The 21394-nt window shown below is 38.1% G+C and overlaps 2 protein-coding genes across 3 annotated transcripts in view; one reads left to right on the top strand and one right to left on the bottom strand.

The window, feature by feature from the left end:
• Nucleotides 1-16080, top strand: part of rapgef5b (Rap guanine nucleotide exchange factor (GEF) 5b) — a 59236-nt gene extending 43156 nt beyond the window's left edge. For both annotated transcript variants that reach the window (XM_079626673.1, XM_079626674.1), the window contains 15 exons: nucleotides 1802-1880; nucleotides 2481-2625; nucleotides 3477-3574; nucleotides 5439-5469; nucleotides 7126-7204; nucleotides 7376-7525; nucleotides 9185-9282; nucleotides 9510-9626; nucleotides 11094-11272; nucleotides 11524-11614; nucleotides 11775-11825; nucleotides 12064-12151; nucleotides 12896-12960; nucleotides 13343-13397; nucleotides 13952-16080. In XM_079626673.1, the coding sequence (XP_079482799.1) occupies nucleotides 1802-1880; nucleotides 2481-2625; nucleotides 3477-3574; nucleotides 5439-5469; nucleotides 7126-7204; nucleotides 7376-7525; nucleotides 9185-9282; nucleotides 9510-9626; nucleotides 11094-11272; nucleotides 11524-11614; nucleotides 11775-11825; nucleotides 12064-12151; nucleotides 12896-12960; nucleotides 13343-13397; nucleotides 13952-14070 (1445 nt within the window). In that variant the 3' untranslated portion in view covers nucleotides 14071-16080. The remainder of the gene's footprint in view (nucleotides 1-1801; nucleotides 1881-2480; nucleotides 2626-3476; nucleotides 3575-5438; nucleotides 5470-7125; nucleotides 7205-7375; nucleotides 7526-9184; nucleotides 9283-9509; nucleotides 9627-11093; nucleotides 11273-11523; nucleotides 11615-11774; nucleotides 11826-12063; nucleotides 12152-12895; nucleotides 12961-13342; nucleotides 13398-13951) is intronic.
• Nucleotides 16081-17613: 1533 nt separating this feature from the next.
• Nucleotides 17614-21394, bottom strand: part of LOC307006098 (dynein axonemal heavy chain 11) — a gene marked incomplete at its 5' end in the record, with an annotated part of 72860 nt that continues 69079 nt past the window's right edge. The window contains 5 exons of the mRNA XM_079626736.1: nucleotides 17614-19516; nucleotides 19592-19732; nucleotides 19811-19923; nucleotides 20019-20134; nucleotides 21020-21202. Of these exons, the coding sequence (XP_079482862.1) occupies nucleotides 19269-19516; nucleotides 19592-19732; nucleotides 19811-19923; nucleotides 20019-20134; nucleotides 21020-21202 (801 nt within the window). The 3' untranslated portion in view covers nucleotides 17614-19268. The remainder of the gene's footprint in view (nucleotides 19517-19591; nucleotides 19733-19810; nucleotides 19924-20018; nucleotides 20135-21019; nucleotides 21203-21394) is intronic.

Genomic DNA, 21394 nt, shown 5'->3' with positions numbered 1-21394 from the left:
AACAGTGAATGCATATCAGTCTTATCCGAGTAATAGTGTCATTATGAGAGTAATAGTGTGTTTCAGGGGGATCAGCAGAGAGGTCAGGCGTATTAAGGGCCATTTAATGTCCTGCTCTCCCTTTTTCTTCTTGGTCACTGTATTTGTCTCTTTCTTTTGTCTCTCTATTATTAGCTATAGGTTATAGTGGGGTTGTGTGGAGTAGTGGGAAGTTGCTGCTGTACCCATATCATTGAAACTTAATTATAAGTTTGCAGGTTGCACTGAGGTGGGTGATAGTGTTCTTTATCTTTTTCCAGAATTAAATGAATCTCTTTAACAAAGGTTATCCAGATAAGTTTAAATGTGGCCCGTTACTGTACACGAGGAAGCGTTCAGTCGTTCTGCATGGCTGATAAGGATTGCCGCCATCACTGCGCAGTGGGATTAAAAACATTAGCGGTCTTGCTCAAGGTCACCACACACCGTTCCTTCTCAAATACTTTCACAGCGAGATGATGTATGAACAGCGGCACCGAACGCTTCCAGGCAAACACAAGTCTAATTAAAGTGGTGCAATAGCAAAATGTGATAATGCAGGAGAAATGAGGTCAGGAAGAAAGAGAGAGAACAGAAGAAAACAAACGAGAGCACATGTAAACTGCCTGTTGGGTTCCATTCAGCTGTGGTGAATTTTTCAGTTTTAAAAAATTTTTCAGAGTCTAAATGTTTACAGGCTTGTTGTAGCTGCAGTGTTAGGCATTGTAAAAAGATCAGGGTTTTTAACCTGTTCTGTCATTTTTGACCGAAAAATTATGTTTTGTTTTTTAGAATTTTGTTCTTAATCGTAATAGTACGGAACTTAGTAAAGGTTTTGGCACTTGCTATGTGAACACACACTCAAAAAATGAATGGACATGAGTCGAAAAGGTTAAATGGTCCTGAAAAAAAAGTTTCACACTAAAAATGACCTCATTGGAAATGAATGGGGGATGAATTTCATCTAGTGGAAACGTTTGGTACTGCACCCAAACAAAATCTTATAGAAAGCTTATTTTTTGAGATATCAACCTCACACAACTTTAGTTTTATGGCTTTGATTTTCTCAGTTGTAGTGTAAAACATGTTTAGGAAAATATATATTTATTTCAAAATGTATTCTTTTTTTATTTTTGTGCATTTTTCAAGATTTACAACAATTTTAGTTGGAAATAAAAAAGAAATTGGTTTAAAAGTGGTTATCAGGTAATAAATGGATCATAAGTATTCCATAAATATAATTTAGTACCATAAAATCCCCTAAAAATACAAAATATTAAAATAAAAAAAACATTTGCAAACCATATTACGTTCTGTTTACTGTGGAACACAAAAACATGATGTCAGATTGTTCCATACACTGAATGATGACTACAGATGTCAACAAGTTTCCCAGTGAATTAAATTTTGTTTTGTTTCTTTCACAAAGCTGACAGAAGACTTATAGCAATAGACGATATAGCACTTCAGTCATAAAAAGTTATTATATTATGCTTTAATGGAACTTTTGTCCTTTCATGTCCTTTTTGGAGCTTGACAGTCCCTTATCCCCATCCACCATCAGTGTATGTAAAAGTGCAGCTGGAACATTCTTCAAAATGTATTTGTTGTGTTCCAAAGAAACAATTAAAACAAATTAAACAACATTAAAGTAAATGTTGACAGAATTTTTTGTGAACTATTCCTTTGAAAACATTCTTCATTACAATGTTTTTGAGATTATCCTCAGTTGTTTTCCCTCTAAAATGTCTAATGCGTATGACATGTTCTTGTTTATTTCCAGAGAGTGTACTGGATGACTTCCTGCTGACGTATCCTGTGTTTATGTCCACCAGTGACCTTTGTCAAGCTCTACTTGGTCAATATCCTTATAATGACATGCTCCTATGCTCCTATATACGTCATTGCTGATGTTGTCTTTGCTACAGTAGCTGCCTGACTACATTAAAAGTGAAGTGTTTTTTACAATACAATAGACTACACATTTGTTAACTACTTTAACATGGACTTCCGTCTACAGCATTTATTAATTGTAGTTAATCTCAACATTTACTAATACAATTTAAGATTGTCAGTAAAGTGTCAATATTTTGGTGAGTAGTGTACATTATATTGTAGAAATACATGAATATATTGTAGATATACATGAATGTATTGTAATTTCTAAGTGATATATTCTAATGAAAGATGATCTGAGGCTCCAACTCATGGAACTGTGCTATGACCGAGCAGCGCTGTGTTATACAGTACATGCTCTTTTACATGATCTTAACAACACGCTCTGTCTGGCATTAAACCACTTAACAAATCCTACGCCGTTTAGCCGAGGGCGCGCAATTAATTCTCTCTTACTGAACCTCTGTTCGTTCAATATGGAGAATTCGGCCTCAGGCATTTCCTCCTTCCTCTGAACTGTGCTTTTGAGCAGACTAGATTTGATGCCTTAACTGCTCCTGGTCCACCTATTGTTCAAAGAAAGGACAGATGAAAGAGGAGGGGAGAGACACTCTGCTTAGGAAACGAAAAGTGCTGCACCTGCTGTCCCAGTGGAGCTCGCAGTGCACAGACCTGCCGCAGGACGACGAGCACGCCAAAATATTCCTCAAGGTACGGATGGAGAGAGAGAGAGAGAGGGGGAGGGAATTATTTTGGGAAATACAAAAATGCCTCCACCCCTACAGGTTTTGATTTCTTAATGCCTCATAATGAGGACGAGATCGTGAGATTATTGCTGGCTTCAGAGGATTTGAAATGCCCTCAGATCTTTTGTTTACGTGAACATGTATTACGGTGAAATTGGTGCGCACTTTTTTTTGGTTACACTTTATTTTAAGGTGTCCTTGTTACAGTGTAATTATTCGTTTAGGTACTAAGTAATATTAGGGTCCGTTTACACGACACCGTTTTCAACTAAAAATGGGGGAAAAAATGGGACACCGTCGATAGTTATTTTCTCTGTGTAAAGTGCAAAAACTTAAATTCTGTGAAAATGGTGACGGCGTTTGCATGTTTATTACGTGTTCAGAATATATGAGCATAATGTTTGTTTACAAAGTGACATCGCCAACTACAGGCCTGGCAGCAGAATACAGCGTTTTTAGTCGTTTTTGCGGATCCGTGAACGGATAACGTTTTGACATTTTTGTCGTCTGTACACGAAAAACGCAGAGGAAAAACGTTTGCATTTTTAGTACATCGCTGTCGTGTAAACGTACCCTAAATTAACAACATTACTATAGGGTTAGTTGCATGTAATATAGTTATTACTACAGTAAGTACATGTGACATATGTAGCAAGGACACTGTAAAAAAAGGAGTTACCCTTTTTTTTTTATTAAAATGAAATCAAATCAGATCTGTTAGTTCAGACAGTGTAATCAATATCTGATATATATTGGTTGCAATAGTAATAAATTATGCAAACACATTCACAACCTGCGTTCATTTCATGTTTGCAGACTCTGTACAGAAACGTTCTGGATGATCTCTACGAGTTTCCCTCCCTGGAGAAGGATCTCAAAGAACTTCAGAAACTTCTAAGAATGCAAAGGAGACAGTGAGTCACTCCATCATCATAACCACACACATCACATCTGATTTTTACACAATGAGTTTTATTAGTCTTAAATTATACATTTTAGTTCTGATTTCTGGGAAGCTCTTTGTTATGGCAGATATTTTAAGATTCGTTCATTATATTCGCACAATAACATCCCTTATTCATACTCCTAAAACTGTGAAATGAGAGATAGAAAAAAACAAAGTGATGCCCTATAAACTCTCGTCTTTTAAATAAAATCATGTTGTTGAGGAGTTTTTTTATCCGTGCAACCACTTTGGGATTAGCTTAACAAGGCATGCTTTTCCTTGACATTCTCCCTTTCACTTCTGGGAGACATGATGAGAAATAGAGTAATAAAGGAGTGAAATGATGTTACAAAGAAGACAGTTGAGATCCTCATCAGTCGCTCCCTGATGACAGACACATTCTGCTGTGGGTGATATCTGAGCTTTAATTAGTTTCAAAAACTGCAGTTTTAAAGGACTTCTTTTGAATGACTGTCAACATATTGTTTAATCAGAAATTGACTGTTACAAGCAATAACTCTGAGCGTCTTAAACAAATCATGCCAAATTGTTAAACAAACCAACAAATCATTTTTGATTCAATGCAGCTTCCAAATTTCAATTAATTAAATCAGGTTACACTTTATATTGTTTATTTAATACTATGCACTTACATCAAAAAACTAAGTACAATGTACTTATTGTAAAAAAAATTTTTTTGCAACTATTGAGGTAATATATAATATTACACGGCTTTCTGAAATGCTTGTTTCTGATTGGCCAGTCGTGACATTCCAAGATAAGTTATTCTCTGATAATGACCATCGTCAATAGTAACGCTGTATAATGACCATCTCATCGGGGTATTCGAGGCCGGTGCTTCTTTCAAACAGAGCTGGCGTTCCTCCTTAAAGTGTAATAAGTGGTGTAACTGTACATTATCCCGTACATCTCCATCTTGTTCATTCGCCTAGACTCAAAGCTGCTGGCTAGGAACTGTTTTTCTTCACAGAAGCATTGCATTTAATGAGCCCGTAAACAATTTCAACTCAAATCAATATTTTGTGTCCAATTATTTACGCATTACAAAATCACCCTGTCTGGGTTTATTTTGAGATAACCGTTTGGGTTTACATTATCCCTTACTTAATATTATAATTATTAGAACGACATCTTACGCTTTCCCTATATAAGGAACTATAAAATCTTTTCTTTGGTCATGTCTCACCTCACCTTGTTTTTTGAAAGCCTGGATTCATGACGGCCATGTTATACAGTAAGGTCAGGGTCAGGTTTTTTGGGGGGGGTTCATGATCCTACAACTTAATTAACACCGAATTAGGAAAGTGTCTTTGTAATATTCCTCTAATGCATATGCAGACAGAGCAGAATGAACGAATTCCTCCAGGCACATCCATTATTTGTGTTTAGTAAGCAGCAGTCCTGCCGTTGACCTCGGCTATACATCACACTCCTGCTGGTGCTTCATGAAAGGCCAATGATTAATTAGAGAGGCATCAGATGGGGAATATGGAGACTATAAAGCTCTCTCCGATTGCCCGTTTTTATCAGGCTGTTTAATCAGAATGAGCCGCGCATGGATGAGGACGTTGTGCGCTTTCATTTAGATGAGGCAATCAGTAAATCACGTCGTGTCAGACTTTAATGCTCGAGCTGATGATTCAGGCCTGATCTGAATGAGAAAAGGCTTTTTTACGAGCGCTCCTCGCAGCGGGGGGGGGGGGGGGGGGGGGGGTGCCATCCCGCAGTATTGATATAATGGCACATTTGTATTTCAAGTGATCCTTTTGGCTCATTCTTCTTTATTTCTTTCTGTCTCTCTCATCTCTCAGCACGGTAGACGAATCCTCTCCGCAGAAGAAGGTAAGAGTTAAGACCATCCGTCCTATCACACAGAAGCTCAATGAAACCACCTCGGTGCACTTTGATTGAACTTTTTGTGGTTCGAAGAGGACGTATCGTCAGAAATCATCATGATGTTGACGACTGAACCATGGCAATCCTAAGAAAAGATATGTCCGCCCGCATTTATATGTCGATGAGAAACACTGATAGATATCAGAAAACAGCACTTTGTAAAAAATATGACCACATAAGATGACTGCGTTCACATTAGACTTTGAAATCACCGGGTTTTTCTCCGATCCTGATGCCGAATGACACAAGACACGCGGATGTGGAATAAGCTGACAGGATGCCAATGATATGCAAAGTGTATTCAGGGTTGTGGGCAAAAATCTAAGAGCCAGGTTTCCTTAAAACATTCGACTTGAACTGCATTTGCTTTTTAAATCACTAATGGTTTTTTGGACACTGTATAAACTTTACATGTTGTCAGCTCTTAAACATAATCAATGTAAGTTTGTGCACTCAACGCTCATTCAATATTCATCAACTTGCCCTGCCCTGGTGACAAAAGGCATTTACATAGAGGTCTTAAAGGTACAGTAACGGAAACATGTAAAACTAAATTATTACTGCTTCTGAGACTAGTTTAAGTTGAGCAAACTTATTACAGAGGAAATTGTGATTTATATAGTGATGTATGTCGGGTTCGCAGGACATTTCAGGTTTTGTTCACTTCTGTCATTCATTCTTGGGTGTCCAGCTGCTATGGGGAAAGATGCGCTACTTTTTTGCTCAGGACACATATGTTTTAGGTATAAATGTGCATCTTGTGGGACTTTCTTCTTACTCTGTGTGTCTCAAGTGTTGAATGACAAATGTCAATGCGCAGCTGATGTTATCAAAAGACAAAACAAAAGGCAATAGGCCTTCCTAAGTCATTTTATGTTTCAACCGGAGATGGAGATAGAAAGCCTTTCAAAAATGGACTTGAAAAAGTTATAAAAGTGTAGAATATTGGCCTTTTAATACTTAGGGCAAGATTTACTAAACGGGGCAAATTAGCGTGAGAGCGCAATCCCATAAAAGCGCCGACGGGAGTGGAAAGTTCTGCACAAATGAAAGAACACAGAAGCATCCGGATCATTTCCATAATGACCAACACAACCTACCAAGAGCAGCGCAAATAAGTGTCTGGTTAAAGACGTGCTTTTTTTGGGCAGTAAATAATGGCGCAAATTCGAGTAAATTGACGAGCACAAACCTGAATAAATCACCTTGCATGATTCATTTAAATACTCTCCTCCCATAAATTTTGCATCTGAAAGAGAAACTCCTAAAATGCATATGCAATAAGGTCCGCCGCAAAAATAACTGTCCACGCATTTTCAGCGCTAATTTTTTACTGCGTGTCTTTAGTAAATCCTGACTGTAGGTTTTTAACGCCAAAAGAGGGTTTGCGCTGCTAGTAAATCTGGCTCTTAATCCTTAAAATAAAATAAAAATAATAGATAATCAAATATTTCAGTTCGTTGACAATAACAAAACGGTGCTTGCAAGCTCAGAGCGAATGCTGTGTTAAGTCATACAGCATGAGGCTTTCACTGTTACTTTAGCGTGTGTATTTCTCATAAGCAATGATATTCTCAATCCCACATGTTTACTGTGTTGCAGAATAAAGCGCTCTCCCACCAGCTGAGTCTGAAGGAGAACTGGCACCCCGTGAGAGGAGCTCAGAGGGAGAGGAAGGAAGGTAAGCTCATCAAATATTCCCTCATATTTCTCACAGAGGTCTGACCGACCGCGGTGCCGGGGATGGCGGCTTGTTTATGTATAATAACAGCACGTGAGAATCTTGTCGTATGGCGTTTTGATGCGAGTTGGTGTCTGATTGATGCAGCGCTGGGTGATTGTGTGTCTTCAGTGCTGTGTCGCGTGGACGTGACCGTAGATTCATACGTGAGCGTGAGGACACACAGTGAGGTGTCCGTGCAGGAGCTGCTGAGGACTGTGGCCGAAAGGCTCGACTGTGCTGAGGACGACATGGTGTTGATGGACGCCACGTATCCTGGAGGTCTGATCGAGTTCAAACATCTTTCTATTTTTTTTTCATTTTGATTGACATTGCTGCAGCTTTGTGTTTGAGACACTGTCCGCAGGGGTGCTTTTATGCTTTTGAACTAGTCATTAGGGTACATCCCCCTCTTCTGATCCTAATGCATCTGGTGATTGAAACAGTATATTTAGGGTTATTGAAAATGATCAAACAATGTAGTTTGTGTATAAAGAAAGGGTTAAAAAAATGGAATAAAAATGGTAAGGCAGCTAGTGCAATAGGGCAGGGGTGTCCAAGCATGTGGTCCAGATTTGTCACCATATGCAAATACTTTTGATATAGCAACAGATTATTAGAGTAATGGTTAGTTTTTAGAAAGAACCACTTTGGCAAATTATGTACCAATGTTTAATGGCGCACTGTACTGTATGATGTACAGTGTGAAGCTTCAGTGTTAGTAAAGACATATTTCACTATTGAATTGTGAGTGAAACAGTCAGTGCTGTCGACTTTCATTCATCCACCCAAACAAATCTGTTCCATCCTGTTTATTAAAATTCATTTGTTGCATTTAAATTATTCTGCATATTCTTCCTTTCAGAGTTTGGTATTTTGGTTCCAACTTAAGTGTTTATGTGCTTAAAGGGATACTCCATTTAAATATAAAAAATCTACTGTATCATTTACTCACGTTCCAAAACTTTCTTCTGTAAAATAAAGTAAGTTTCTGTCACACTTTATTTTAAGCTGTCTGTTTTACAGTATAATTATACATTTAAGTACTGAGTAATATTAATTAACTACATGTACTTACTATAAGGTTAGGATTGGGGTTTGGTTTAGTTGCATGTAATTATGCTTAATTTATAGTTATTACTACATTACCTACAAAAACTAAGAAACAGTCAGTGTTACTGAAGCTTGTTTAAAAAAAGGTGTTTTTGTCTATAAAATTGAAAGTTAATGGTGTTGTTGGGTTCCCATTTTTCTTAAAAAAAAATCATATGTTGTGTTCTACAGAAGACAAACTCATACAGATTTGTAATGACATTATTATGGTAACACTTTACAATAAGGTCTCATTTGTTAACATTAGTTAATGTATTTTTACTTACATGTACTAACAATTAGCAATACATTTATTAAAGTATGCATTAGTCTTTGTTAATGTTAGTTAATTGTTTTTTTTGTGTTAGCTAATGCTAACAAATACAACTTTTGATTTTAATAATGTATTAGTAAATGTTTAAATTAACATTAACTAAGATTAATAAATGCTATAGAAGTATTGTCCATTGTTAGTTAATGTTAACTATGTAATTAACTAATGAAACCTTGTTGTAAAGTGTTATCATTTTTACTCTAAATCCATATTTTCACTTCAAATGCTAAAAAACTGTTAATTTAATTACCTTCAACAAAACTGAATACCTTAAAGTCATAAGTATCATATTATAATATCAAACTCTTTAGTCTCAAAATATATGTGATCATTTGAGGGATTCTCATTAGCTGTATAATTTTGCAACATTTTAAGGTCTTCAGGACCACTGTATCCTAATGACCGAATTGGGGTCCAAATAAATGATTTTGAAATAAATGTTCTGTTGTACCTCACAGTTTACCCCATCGATGCTTTCCCTTCATCGTTATTCCTCTCTCTTTCTCTTTCTCCAGAGAAGGTTCTGCTTCAGTCGGATCAGTGTGTGTTCTCGTCTTCACTCGGTGCCGCTGAGAGGCTGCTGGTCTGCAGAAGAGACCTGACTGACATCATGGTGAGCGTCAGAGCGATGCTTTCTGAAGCGCTCTTAAAACCAACCTGCTTTCCACAACATTAGTTCAGCTCCACACACGACTGTACAACCTTAAAGGCGCAGTGTTCTAAACTTGTCTTTCTTTTCTGCCTGTACTTTTTTTTTTTAAATGTTATGCCAGACTTTGTGAATGACCCACTTTGACTAAGTATAACGTTGAGATGAATGTCTGTGTTGTGTTTTCCCAGAGTCCCTTCACTGATAATGGGCACCAGCGCTCAGTAAGGATGCTGAGCATGAACACATGGGATGTTGCCGTGTCGCTCACCAACTGTGACTGGAGTCTCTTTAGTAACGTCCATGAGGTAACGTCTTCACGTTTCACACAGTGCAACACAAGAGGAGGTGTACTTGAGAGCTTATCCTTGAAATGCAAACTAAAAAGTTTCAATTTAAAATCGGCAGAGGTAGTTATCAAACACAGTTGCGTTATACAATATCAGTCTGGAATGAAAGAAAACATTTCCTACTCAACATTAAAGGGATATTCTACCCCAAAAAAGAAATGTACGTGGTCAATTGCTCACCGTAATGTCGTTTGAATTTCTGTCCCTCCATTGAAAAGTCGTTCTCACAGTGCTCAAGCAAGTAAGGTTAAGCTTGTTTATATCATATTTGATCCGTTTATGAATGTGGATTGAGCCATTTTTATGTGAAAACAATGAAATGTATTAAAAATGAATTAATCCAACAGACATGATCACTTAATATGATGAACAGATTCAAGATGATTCATATGTATTATTAAGGATTATGTTTCCTATGTCTTTGTGATATTTGGGTGGAATTTAAATAGAACATACAAGGGCCCAAGCTGAAATTTAGGAATGGTAATGGGCATTTTGTGCACCAATCACAACAGACTGGACCATCTGACCAATCAGAGCAGAGTAGGCTCTCGGGAAGGAAATGGTGTAGACTCAAAACCGGTGTGGTGTAGAGATGAGTCCCACCAAGCAATGCAATGGGTTCAAAGCATGTTTTATGGGTAATCACTTTAGTGCCTAGTTACAAATCAGACAAAATCACATTACTGTATTTATTATACAAAATCACTTTATTATTAATTCACTTTATATATATATATATTTATTTATTTTTTGAGCTACGTTATCACAACCATTAATGTCTGTTAACTTATGTTTCATATACTAGAATGTAACCAAAGCTATAGATTGTGAAATTAATCATTTCTTGTTCTTAGTGTTATTTTTTAGTTAGCTAACATATACAATTCAATTTCTATACACTAGCTGTCCGTCTTTCTGTAAAGCTGTGTGTGCTGTGAAAAGCACTATACAAATACATATTATTGATGGCAGACTACCTGCTAGACTACCTGCTTAAAATATCTTTACAAACGGCTTTTATCTCATCTTGTACATAGCAGCGGGATTTAGCTGTAGGCCTACAATACATAGCAGCGGGATTTAGCATGTGACTCATCTCTACGGTGGGACTATCTTCCCCACACCGGAATCACAAATCCTTGAATGAGCGGTTTCAGACACCGTGAGAAAACCAATGATGATGCTGCAATGTATATTATGAGAAAATGTTGTTGTTTTTTATCTTGGATGTGCATGTAAACCTATTGTAGGAGACCTAAACCAAATTAGGAGCCTTTAAAATAGCATAATGGGGCACTTTAAGAACACAGCTGGCTTGTAAATCGAACACACTCGATAGTCTTGATTCAATACTGAGATTCTCTACAATGTTCAACGAGGCCCAGCAACCATAGCCATGTGATTTTCCTTTCTACTGCGCAGCAAGAGCTGGTGCATTTCACGCTGAGCCGCGATGCGAGCGCTGGCCACACGGTGGCGCTGGAGCAGCTGTTGCAGCGCTGTAATGAGACTCAGCAGTGGGTGATGACCGAAGTGCTTCTGTGCACAACCCTCTGCAAACGTGTGCAGCTCTTCAAAAAATTCATCAAGATCGCAGCACAGTAAGTACACGTGCACAAACACACACTCGCTGACGGGAATAATCCCATAAACGACGAAGGACCTGAGCCACATCGTAAACTTTTTGATTTGGGCCAGGAAGCATCCACCTAACAAGCCAAAACACCTTTGCAATCACATAGCAACACGCTTAAAATAACTTGTGGTTGTATTTCTGTCTACTCGCATAAATCAGATGGTGTACATGCTCACGTTCTCCTCCTTTCTTGTTGTCTCTCTCACTCTTTCGTAGCTGTAAAGCACAGAGGAACCTGAACTCGTTCTTTGCGATTATTATGGGATTGAACAGTCCCGCTGTCAGTCGACTCACTCAGACATTGGAGGTAAGACGACAACAACTCCAATGCATAGAAATACACTAAACGTGGAGTGGTAGTGTTGCAGATTTTCAACATCAATCTTTGTGATTATTTTTAGAAGCAAGAAACTAGTGTATTTGCAAACTGTGCTAAACAGGAATTTTTTTCACTGTCCTAATTTCAGAAAGTCCCTGGGAAGTTCAGGAAGTTGTTCTCCGAGCTGGAGAGCCTGACGGTAAGCGACAGTCTCATCACAATCTTAAGTTGCCTCCTGCTAGCTCACCTCCTGCTAGAGCATTTTGTGCTGTTTACGGCTCATTAGGATGTAATATATGAAGCCGTAATCATATCAGAGACTCCGGGGAGGAAACAGCAGGTGGCATCACAGTGGAAGAGATTTGAGACAAACCAGATGCTTTCACGGGTAAAATAATACAAATATGTACACATTAATGCTTGTGCGTGACCCACAGGACCCTTCTTTAAACCATAAAGCCTACAGAGATGCCTTCAGGAAGATGAAGTCTCCCAAGATCCCTTTCCTACCTCTGCTACTGAAAGGTGCTATTACCAAAAACATACACAGTATCATCAGATCATTAGTAATCTGCACGACATCGTGTTCTAAGCAGACACAAGCTATTTGTGTCCGCACTGAAGACAAAACTGCTCTACGGTGTGAAACAAGGTCTAAAAATAAAAGAAACATATGCATGGATGAATAATTCACAATATGATCAATAACATACATTTAGAAAACGGGTGAATTTCTATTTCTTGTCAACTTTATATGTTTAAATATGGAGGTCAGGATTTTAGACTGAGGCAACCCAACACAACAGATATTAGTCTGATGTCATATGTCATAATTTCCGGGCCCAAACAACAAATGGCTCAAATATACATTCACTGTGTGTATTAATACTACTGACAAAAACAAATCATGATTCTAACCTATTCCAACATCTCCGATGGACAGACAGTGATTTCGTCTTTTATGAATCTTTAAAGTATTGGGTTGTGTAATGTAGTGCACAATGTGAGTTTTTAAAGCTTAGCTTAAATGAGTGATGATATGAATAAGTAGTTCTCATAAACGGCTGTTGAGATAGTTGAAACCAGTAGGCTTGGACCTTGAACTATTCCTTTAACAAGCAGTTTGAAAGAAAGAATTAGCATTTATCGCTAGTTTCTTTATCACGATGTATCTGGTTAGGACATGTTAAGTCTCTTTGAAAGACTTTAGGCCATTTTTGCAACAGCAATGTGTGTAGTGAATTTAAAAGAAACATTCTATCTGAACAGATATTACCTTCATTCACGAGGGCAACAAAACCTTTCTCGACAACCTGGTCAACTTCGATAAGCTAGTAAGTCAATAATTGGGCCTTATACAGGTCCTTTTATTATTGTTTATGTTTTAATTATAAAGGGATAGTTCACCCCAAAATTTTAATTATGTCAATATATTCACCCTAACGTCATTCCAAACCTATATGACTTGTTTTTGTGGCACAAAAGAAGATATTTTGAAGAATATTGGTCACCAAATTGTTTTGGTTACCATTGACTTCCATTGTTGAGGGGACATTTCTCAAATTTCACAGAAGACAGTCATACACGTTTGAAATGACACGAGGTTGAGTAAATGATGGCAGAATATTCATTTTTGGGTGAACTATCCCTTTAATGTCACATACAGTACCATCAAGTGAGCAAAACAAGCTTATGTGAGATGTATTTTGTGTGCAGCACATGATAGCAGACACAGTGCGGATCATCAGGCAGTGTCGGACTGATCACATGGGTAAGTGCTCAAAACGCACAGATTTACATGAATAAAATAATGTATCCTTGCTTAAGTGTGTAATCTCTGCACTCCAAACACATCCAAATGGAATTGCTCACAAATAAAGACTGTTTCAAACATTTTTTCCCAAACACTTAGCCCACAGTCTCTTATTGGCCAGGTGACCAGATAATCATACTCCAATCTCATGTCATTGGTTGATCTAATGTCGCGGTTGCTGGTCGGACTGCTCAAACAACCAAAGCGTTTTGATAGCGCCAGTGTTGCACTTCTCAGTAAAATCAGCCTAAAAATGCTTTACTTGGTGGTCTTTTCATATTAAGCCTGGATAGCAAAACGTATTTTAATATTTAAAACAATGACACACTTCAACTTGTATTTGAACACACAGGTCCGTATATATTACTGCATGACCCAAATCTGTCTCTACACTACACAAAAAAATAGTTCATCACAGTTTAGTGGCTTCAAATACACTGAAAGTCAGGCTCACTCCTGTTGTGTTGATTCTCTATAGGTTATAATAATGGTTTTTGTCTTTTGTCCATTAGGAAACATGTTGTCCCAGAAGGACAGCGTGGAAGTGAGAACGTACATCAATTACCTGCACGTCATCGACAATCAACAGACTCTATTTGAGCTCTCACATAGACTTGAGCCTAGGACATAGAACAACTCCACACATCCTAAATCAACTACTGACCAAGACAGGACAGAAGACTGTGATGAGTAAGTCCTCCACTAGGGGGAGACACGCTCACACCAACCACACCGAGCAGATACAGTGTGTCGCACAGCCAAAGAAATCTCGACAAGATTAATTATGTGAAAGGAAGAAAGACGCTGAATCATGCAAGACTGCAAAATATAAAATTGGCTTCTGAAATCTACAGAACGGTTGAAACAGAAATGAAACATTACAGTGATCCAGTGTCCTGTAAGTTACAGTACAGAAACATCATGTCGAGAATCAGATGTTTTTTGTACAGCAGACTTTCACTCAGTAGTTTAGGACAGAGTTTTAGTTGTTATGAGCCAGTTGGCCACTTCAAAATAGCCAGTGGATGGTTTTTAGCATATATGAGAAAATAATCTTAATTTCTATGTAGTCCAATTAGTATGGAATTTGAGCTACATGCACAAATCTAAAACAATTTGATGCCTTTTTAGATCATGTCCAACAAACTATTTGTAGACAATCAGAAAAATATCTCACGGCAGCACACTGTATTTTAGGTACAGTATTGCTACCAGAAGTAGAACTGTAGATTAAAGGCCATTAGTTGAACTTGCACACACTATAAGGACATCTTTAAATAATGCATATCTTTAAGAAAATATATGCAATTTATTTTGCAGACTTTTACATAATAATTAGATACAAATTATGGACTAACCTCCTGTTTGAAAACAACTATGAGCAATGGTTCTGACACTAGATAATGTGCTTGAAGAAAGCAAAAGTATAGATTTCTTTGTATAAGTTGTACTTTGATTTATGAGACAATAAGATATTTATTAAACAACAAAGTTGTCCCTGATTCAGGAGGGAAGACAACGCCTAGGTTTTAAATACAAATAAATGATGTAATGTAAATGTGATCAGATGGTCTGAAGGATTTGGCGACGCCATTGATTGACCAGTCTGATAATGCCTGAGGTTCATGTGAACTCTGTAAATACTAAGACTTTTTAAAAAAAGAAATAAAATAAAAAACAGGCCATAAAGCAATAGAAAGGTGTGCATCTCACCTTCAGAAAAAAATTGTTAGCAGTGACTGACTGTAGCTGCTGTTTGCACTAGTTTTCAAGAGCCTGACAATAAAGGGGAACATATCCTTTGCCACTGTCTTTTATTTCTTTTTTGTGTGCCCATGCTGTACAAATCTATCTCTTGCCTAATATTTTTTTTTACCTTATATTGTATGCAAATGTAAACTAGACACGTACAGCCACCTAGTGGCAGGAATGTGAATTGACAGACATTCCTGTTAAAGATGCTGCATGTCATTTTTTGACTACAACACTGAACGCACATTTCAAAGTAGAATAGCATTGTATTTTGGAGAAAATTTTATTTTAACTTAAATTTCTCCAAAAACATTGTAATGTATGTTTTTGTTTTGGTCTGTGTTATCCCGCCCACTACCAATTTACCCAATAGTAGCTATTTCGACACACCAGGTTGCCAGTTGATGGAAAACAGCGTATTACAGCCATGAAAGCCAGCAAACAAACTGGGTCTGAGATTGCAGATCCTATCTGATCTAAAACGCCTCGTCAATAAAAACGTCGCAAACGTATACATTAGCCGATCAACTTGCCATGTAAATCCCAATTTATACTTGTGTCGAACTTACGCTGTCGCTACGTCGTAGGCTGTGTCTAGCACACCTCTCCAAAAATGTAACGATGTGTCAATTCTACACAAACGCTGTGATTGGTCTGCTAGAACCCCTCCCTCCCCCGTTTCAACTGCTCTCCTCACTCTCAATATTACATACTGCACCTTTAAAGTCACCATGAAATCAAAATGGACAATTATTTTTATATTTTTTATAAATGATCCGTGTTACTTCGCCTCCACCTCTTGCAACGACATCTCTTCTCTGATATAGGTCATAATTGAGAATAAAAGACTGGCAACTTCTGTCTCATGCCGAAATTAAATTGACCCTGTAAAATGACTGACGAGCAGTTTTCTTTCGTGTGCTTACATTTCCTTATGAAACTTTGAGGGGAATTTGAACGGCTCCATTTTATTTTTTGTTAAAAAGAACCTATAGTTTTTCATTTAGAGCCATGTTTGTAGTTTATAGTTGTAGTTTTGTGAAAATATCAGTGGCTATGCAAACTTCCGGTATAGTATTTTCTCATGGGATCACAACTTATTATAATACAGCATATATATATATATATATATATATATATATATATATATATATATATACTGTATTATAATAAGTTATGATCATATAGAAGTTGTGTGTATATATATATATATATGAGTAAACATAACCTATTATTCTATTAAAAAATATTTTATAGTAATTTTGTTCACTTTAATAATCTTATGGAGACCGCAAAGCCAACCGGAAAAGCCAAAAAACTCGTATTTTGATTTCATGGGGTTTGTAAATCGTGACTAGCAGCCATATCCCCCTGTAGCCCAAGACTGGTTGCCCACTGAAGCTAAGCAGGGCTGAGCCTGGTAGGTACCTGGATGGGAGACTTCCTGAGAAAACCAGGCTGCTGCTGGAAGAGGTGTAAGTGAGGCCAGCAGGGGGCGCTTACCCTGTGGTCTGAGTGGGACCTAACACCCCCACCCCAGTGTAGTGATCGGGACACTATACTGACAAAGAGCACAGTCCTTCGGATGAGACGTTAAACTGAGGTCCTGACTCTCTGTGGTCATTAAAAATCCCATGGCACTTCTCGTAAAGAGTAGGGGGGGTAACCCCGGTGCCCTGGCCACATTCCCTCCAATGGGCCTTGCCAATCATGGCCTCCTAATAACCCCCATCCATTGAAATGGCTCTATCACTCTCTCTCTCTTCTCCACTATAGCTGGTGTGTGGTGAGCGCACTGGCGCCGTTGTACTGTGGCTGCCGTCGCATCATCCCAGTGGATGCTGCACACTGGTGGTGGTTGAGGAGAGACCCCGACATCATTGTAAAGCACTTTTAGGTGTACAGTAGTACATATGAAAGCGCTATCTAAAATGCCTAATTCTATTCTTCTATTCTACTTAATAAACCAGAGATCTCATTATACGTCACTTAGAGCGTGAATCTTCTCTGTGACGCTAAATGGGCATCTCAGCTGTCTCAGTGAGAACCGAGGATGAATTGTCTAAACAGTTACTGATCCATCCTGTTCTGGGCCATTATCACCTGCTGTGAGGCCGCCGCTGGACTCGCTGAGAGGGGAGGGTCCGCGCCACAGCTTGTGCTAACCTCTCATTTCCCTCTCTGGGACAGATGTATCATTTTCTTGTCTCCTGACAAGGTCTGCGTCATAGCAAGGAACTATACAGACAAACACAGCAGCAGATGTTGTGTGTTTTTGTGATTGTGTACTCCGTAGGTTTTTATGTTTAATACCTTCTAAAATAGCTACTGTTGAACAAAATCACATTTGTACAGTTCAGCAGTGCACTGTAGAAGTTATTAAATCACATTGAGGGACACGTGAGGGAAAAAAATGGATAAGACCAAGCATGTCATTCAAAGATGATAAATTGGTTTCTGTACCGACGTGAGATGAATCATACTGATCTATCTGTATTCATCAGGAGAGGAAGGTCAAACACACCTCAATTGAAAATCAGTATCAGCCTGGTTCATAATCTACTGGGACTCTTATTGTGTGGCACTCGAGGAGATCGTGTCATTCACTGAGCGGCTTTCAATTTAATTAAGCTAATAACAACATCAATATAGAGTTTTAATACTTACAGTACAATACTTATTACAATATTATAACAATTACAAACATTTTCTATTGTATTTAGATTTTGTGCACAATTTTTAACAGTTACGTTTTTTATAGGTATCAGACTGCACGACAGCAGGGCTGCACGACTTGGGGAAAATCTAATTGTGATCTTTCTGAAAACAAAAACAAAAAAACAATTAGATTGTGATTTCAAATGCAAAAAAAAAAAAACTTAAGGCTTGTGCTTGTTTGAAGGACGTCACATTTTGGTCAACATTTTTGTCTTATTGTTAGGTTCTAAATAAAAAATGTAAATAAGACAGACAAAAATATTACGGTAATTTTACTGTTGTACTTAAGTTCCTCATGTTAAACCATCAAGCTATTATTTTGGCAGAAAACCACATGGAGTTCTTAATTATTATTATTTATTTTTTTGACAACAGCCGGTTTATAATTGCTTCTCATTGTTGGTGCCTGTTGCGTTATCAAGTACACATTATAAGCAATCCAATCTGGACCGCGACGTGAGACGTGTAAAAGACGCACGCCTTTAAATCGCAGCATTTGCTATCCCACTAAACCATCCCACGATTTCAGTTTTATTTTGGTTAAACGTGCAGCCCTGCATCAGACAAAATTAAAATACATACATTGAAACACTGATTAGAATGTAAAATGAAATGCATATACAATATTATACTAGCTATGTTTCCATCCATCTATATTATGCAAAGTTTGAGGATGTTGTAATAAAAAAGCACAGGATTGAACAGATGTGCATTAATTGAGCGATCAATTGAGGTGGATCATTATTTCAAAACACGCGCATAGACTATGATGGAAACATTTAACGAATAAATCTCACTATACGCAAAAAAAATCAAAAAAAAAAATCGTGTGACTTTGCCTCAACAGATCATGTGAGAAGGCATAACTGGACCAACAAACGGACCAGTTTCATTGCACAGCATCTCAAATGTTGCTTTGGTCATTCTGAAAGGCCTGAGCCAAAGTCTTGCACACTTGCGTTCCTAAACACCAGACATCCGCCTCCAGACGAAAGATTACATGAGAGCGTTTGTTATTGTGTTTCGTCTGTGGGCACTGAGGCACAAGGCATTTAGGAAAAAAGAGCCAAAATGGCTTCCTCGATTGCAGTAACTTACATTTTTAGTACATGTATTTTGCGTCAATTTCCCAGGAAGTGATGATTTTGTTCTCTTGAACACATGGGAGGGAAACGGTGCATTATTCGCAAATGTTTTATGCGATACTTTAATTTTGCGCATACTGTAGGTTAAATTGGCAACTTTGGATGGAAACAAAACATTAAAAGAAAATTGCTTTCATTTTTGTAGCTAAAAATGATACAACACCATACTGTTTATATAAGAACCTCTATAGGCGGAATGGAGTTGGTCTTTCATTTACACCGATAGAAGCAGGGCCGCTCCTGCCAGAACCCACTTTGCAGGTGGTTGGTGTGTTTTGAGAGGGAAGCTCCAGATGTAGGTGGGGCCGCGGAGTTTGGTGCGGTACACTGGGCACTCGTAGGTGTTCTTCACATCCTGCTGGTCGGCGGGGACCGCACGTACGTACAGCACTGGCATGGCCGGAGTCAACTCCTTCAGGACAGCCTCTGATAACAGACCTGAGGAGCTATCCCAGCGAGCACCTGTGGGACGCATCAAGAATCCTTCATTTATCCACACCAACATGAAATTCACTTCAGAATAGAGCTTTTACTCACCCTCTATGTAGAGTCCATGGATGTACGCTCCCTCTCGAGGAGGATGCCCATAATCATCCTTGGTTTTTTTGGTGACGTCCACAGACAGACTCATCCTATCTAAAGGCCACTTGTTTTTTCGAGCTATACTCTGCAGAATCGCTGCAAAACAGAACATTTTCAGCACAATGACAGCAAGACCACTTTTGTACAGTGTATGTGTGTGTGCATTTGTCTCACCGGTGAGAAATGATTGAGGACTGAAGAGTCCTGAGATCCAAACCACAGCAGGAAACACAAAGTCTTGAGTCCACGTGTCCAACTCCCGACACTGAGCTATAATGTCACTAAACCTGCAGAATATGATTTTGCAGACCTCATCACTCAAGCCTACTGTACTGTATGTGATACGGTTTTAGATGTTTTCTATACATGAAGGTGACTGTACCACAGAGCCAGTGTTTTGGTTGAAGGGTATGCCAGCCTGCTCCAGCTCTCTGGAACGCTATCGTAGAACAGAGCCGCTTGGAGCAGCTCCATGTCTGAAGAAAGACTCAATTCACCCTGTAACATCACGTTAGAGAACACGGACTCAGTTAACACTCGTAAAAAAAAAAAAATTAGCATCAGTGCTCTACTTTTTACATGCAAAAAAAAAAAAATATATATATAATATTTATAACTTATAATACATGTTGTAAAATGTATAATTTTTAACAGTAACATTTCTGGTTTAGTGATGAGTGAAGACAAAACAGTCGGAAAATTGCATGACATTACATCATTCATGCTTACAGGCACAGGGAATGAAGTGATAGCAATGTTACTTTCTTTGTGGTTTCTTTTTAAATGAAAATTTACATTTCTACAATCAATTTTACCATTTACTCACCCTCAAGTCAACACTTAAAGGGATAGTTCACCCCAAAATAAATTGTCATCATTTATTCACCCTCAAGTCATTCCAAACCTGTATGAATTTCTTTCTTCTGCTGAACACAAAGGAAGATGTTTTGAAGAATGTTGGTAACCAAATGGGGGTCCATCAACTGTTTGGTTACCAACATTCTTCTGCTGAACACAAAAGAAGATATTTTGAAGAAAGAAATTCATGCAGGTTTGGAACAAAGGGATTTGTTCACCCACAAATTAAAATTCTGTCATCATTTACTCCCCCTCAAGCTAATTATTACATAACTCTTCATAGAGGATACATGGAAGCAAAATCAATGATACCTAATTATTATTCATGAGCTATGCTTTTAACGTAGTAAGATTCATTAATTCACATCCTGGCGTTTGGTGGACACTTTTTTCACATTATTTGGTTGGGTATAAAACTTTTCAACATCAAATACACATACAAATGGAGATGTTCCAGAAATAAAACATGCGGCGTAGTATTGAAATACAACTGCTTCCGAATGATCAGGAATCAACTGCACTGACCTTCAGTCCCAGGTCCAGCTCTTTTAAGGATCTGTGTATCTCTGCCAGCAGCAGATTCATCCGCTCACACTCCTGCAGGCACACCAGGATGTACGGGCTCCTCTCAACGGTCTTCGACATGAGCTCTGCTAGATTATACTCCTCAGGTAACTTCTCCAGCATGTCATCCAGGACACTCTTCACCTGAACCAGGAAGAAGAAAAAACTACTGTATGCATCCATAGTGACTACACACTCCAAATACAAGCAGGCTGATCCCGGATAGAAGAACCTAAAAAAATGTTTATTAGCTCTTTATAGCACCTTGCTAATTAGTAGAACGTTGTAGAAAACTAAGAAACCAATAAGCAGATCAAAATCACCTACAATGTAAAG

Source organism: Phoxinus phoxinus, assembly GCF_949152265.1.
Source record: "Phoxinus phoxinus genome assembly, chromosome: 10".
Lineage (NCBI taxonomy): Eukaryota > Metazoa > Chordata > Actinopteri > Cypriniformes > Leuciscidae > Phoxinus > Phoxinus phoxinus.
This window is presented reverse-complemented; position numbering and strand designations above follow the sequence as displayed.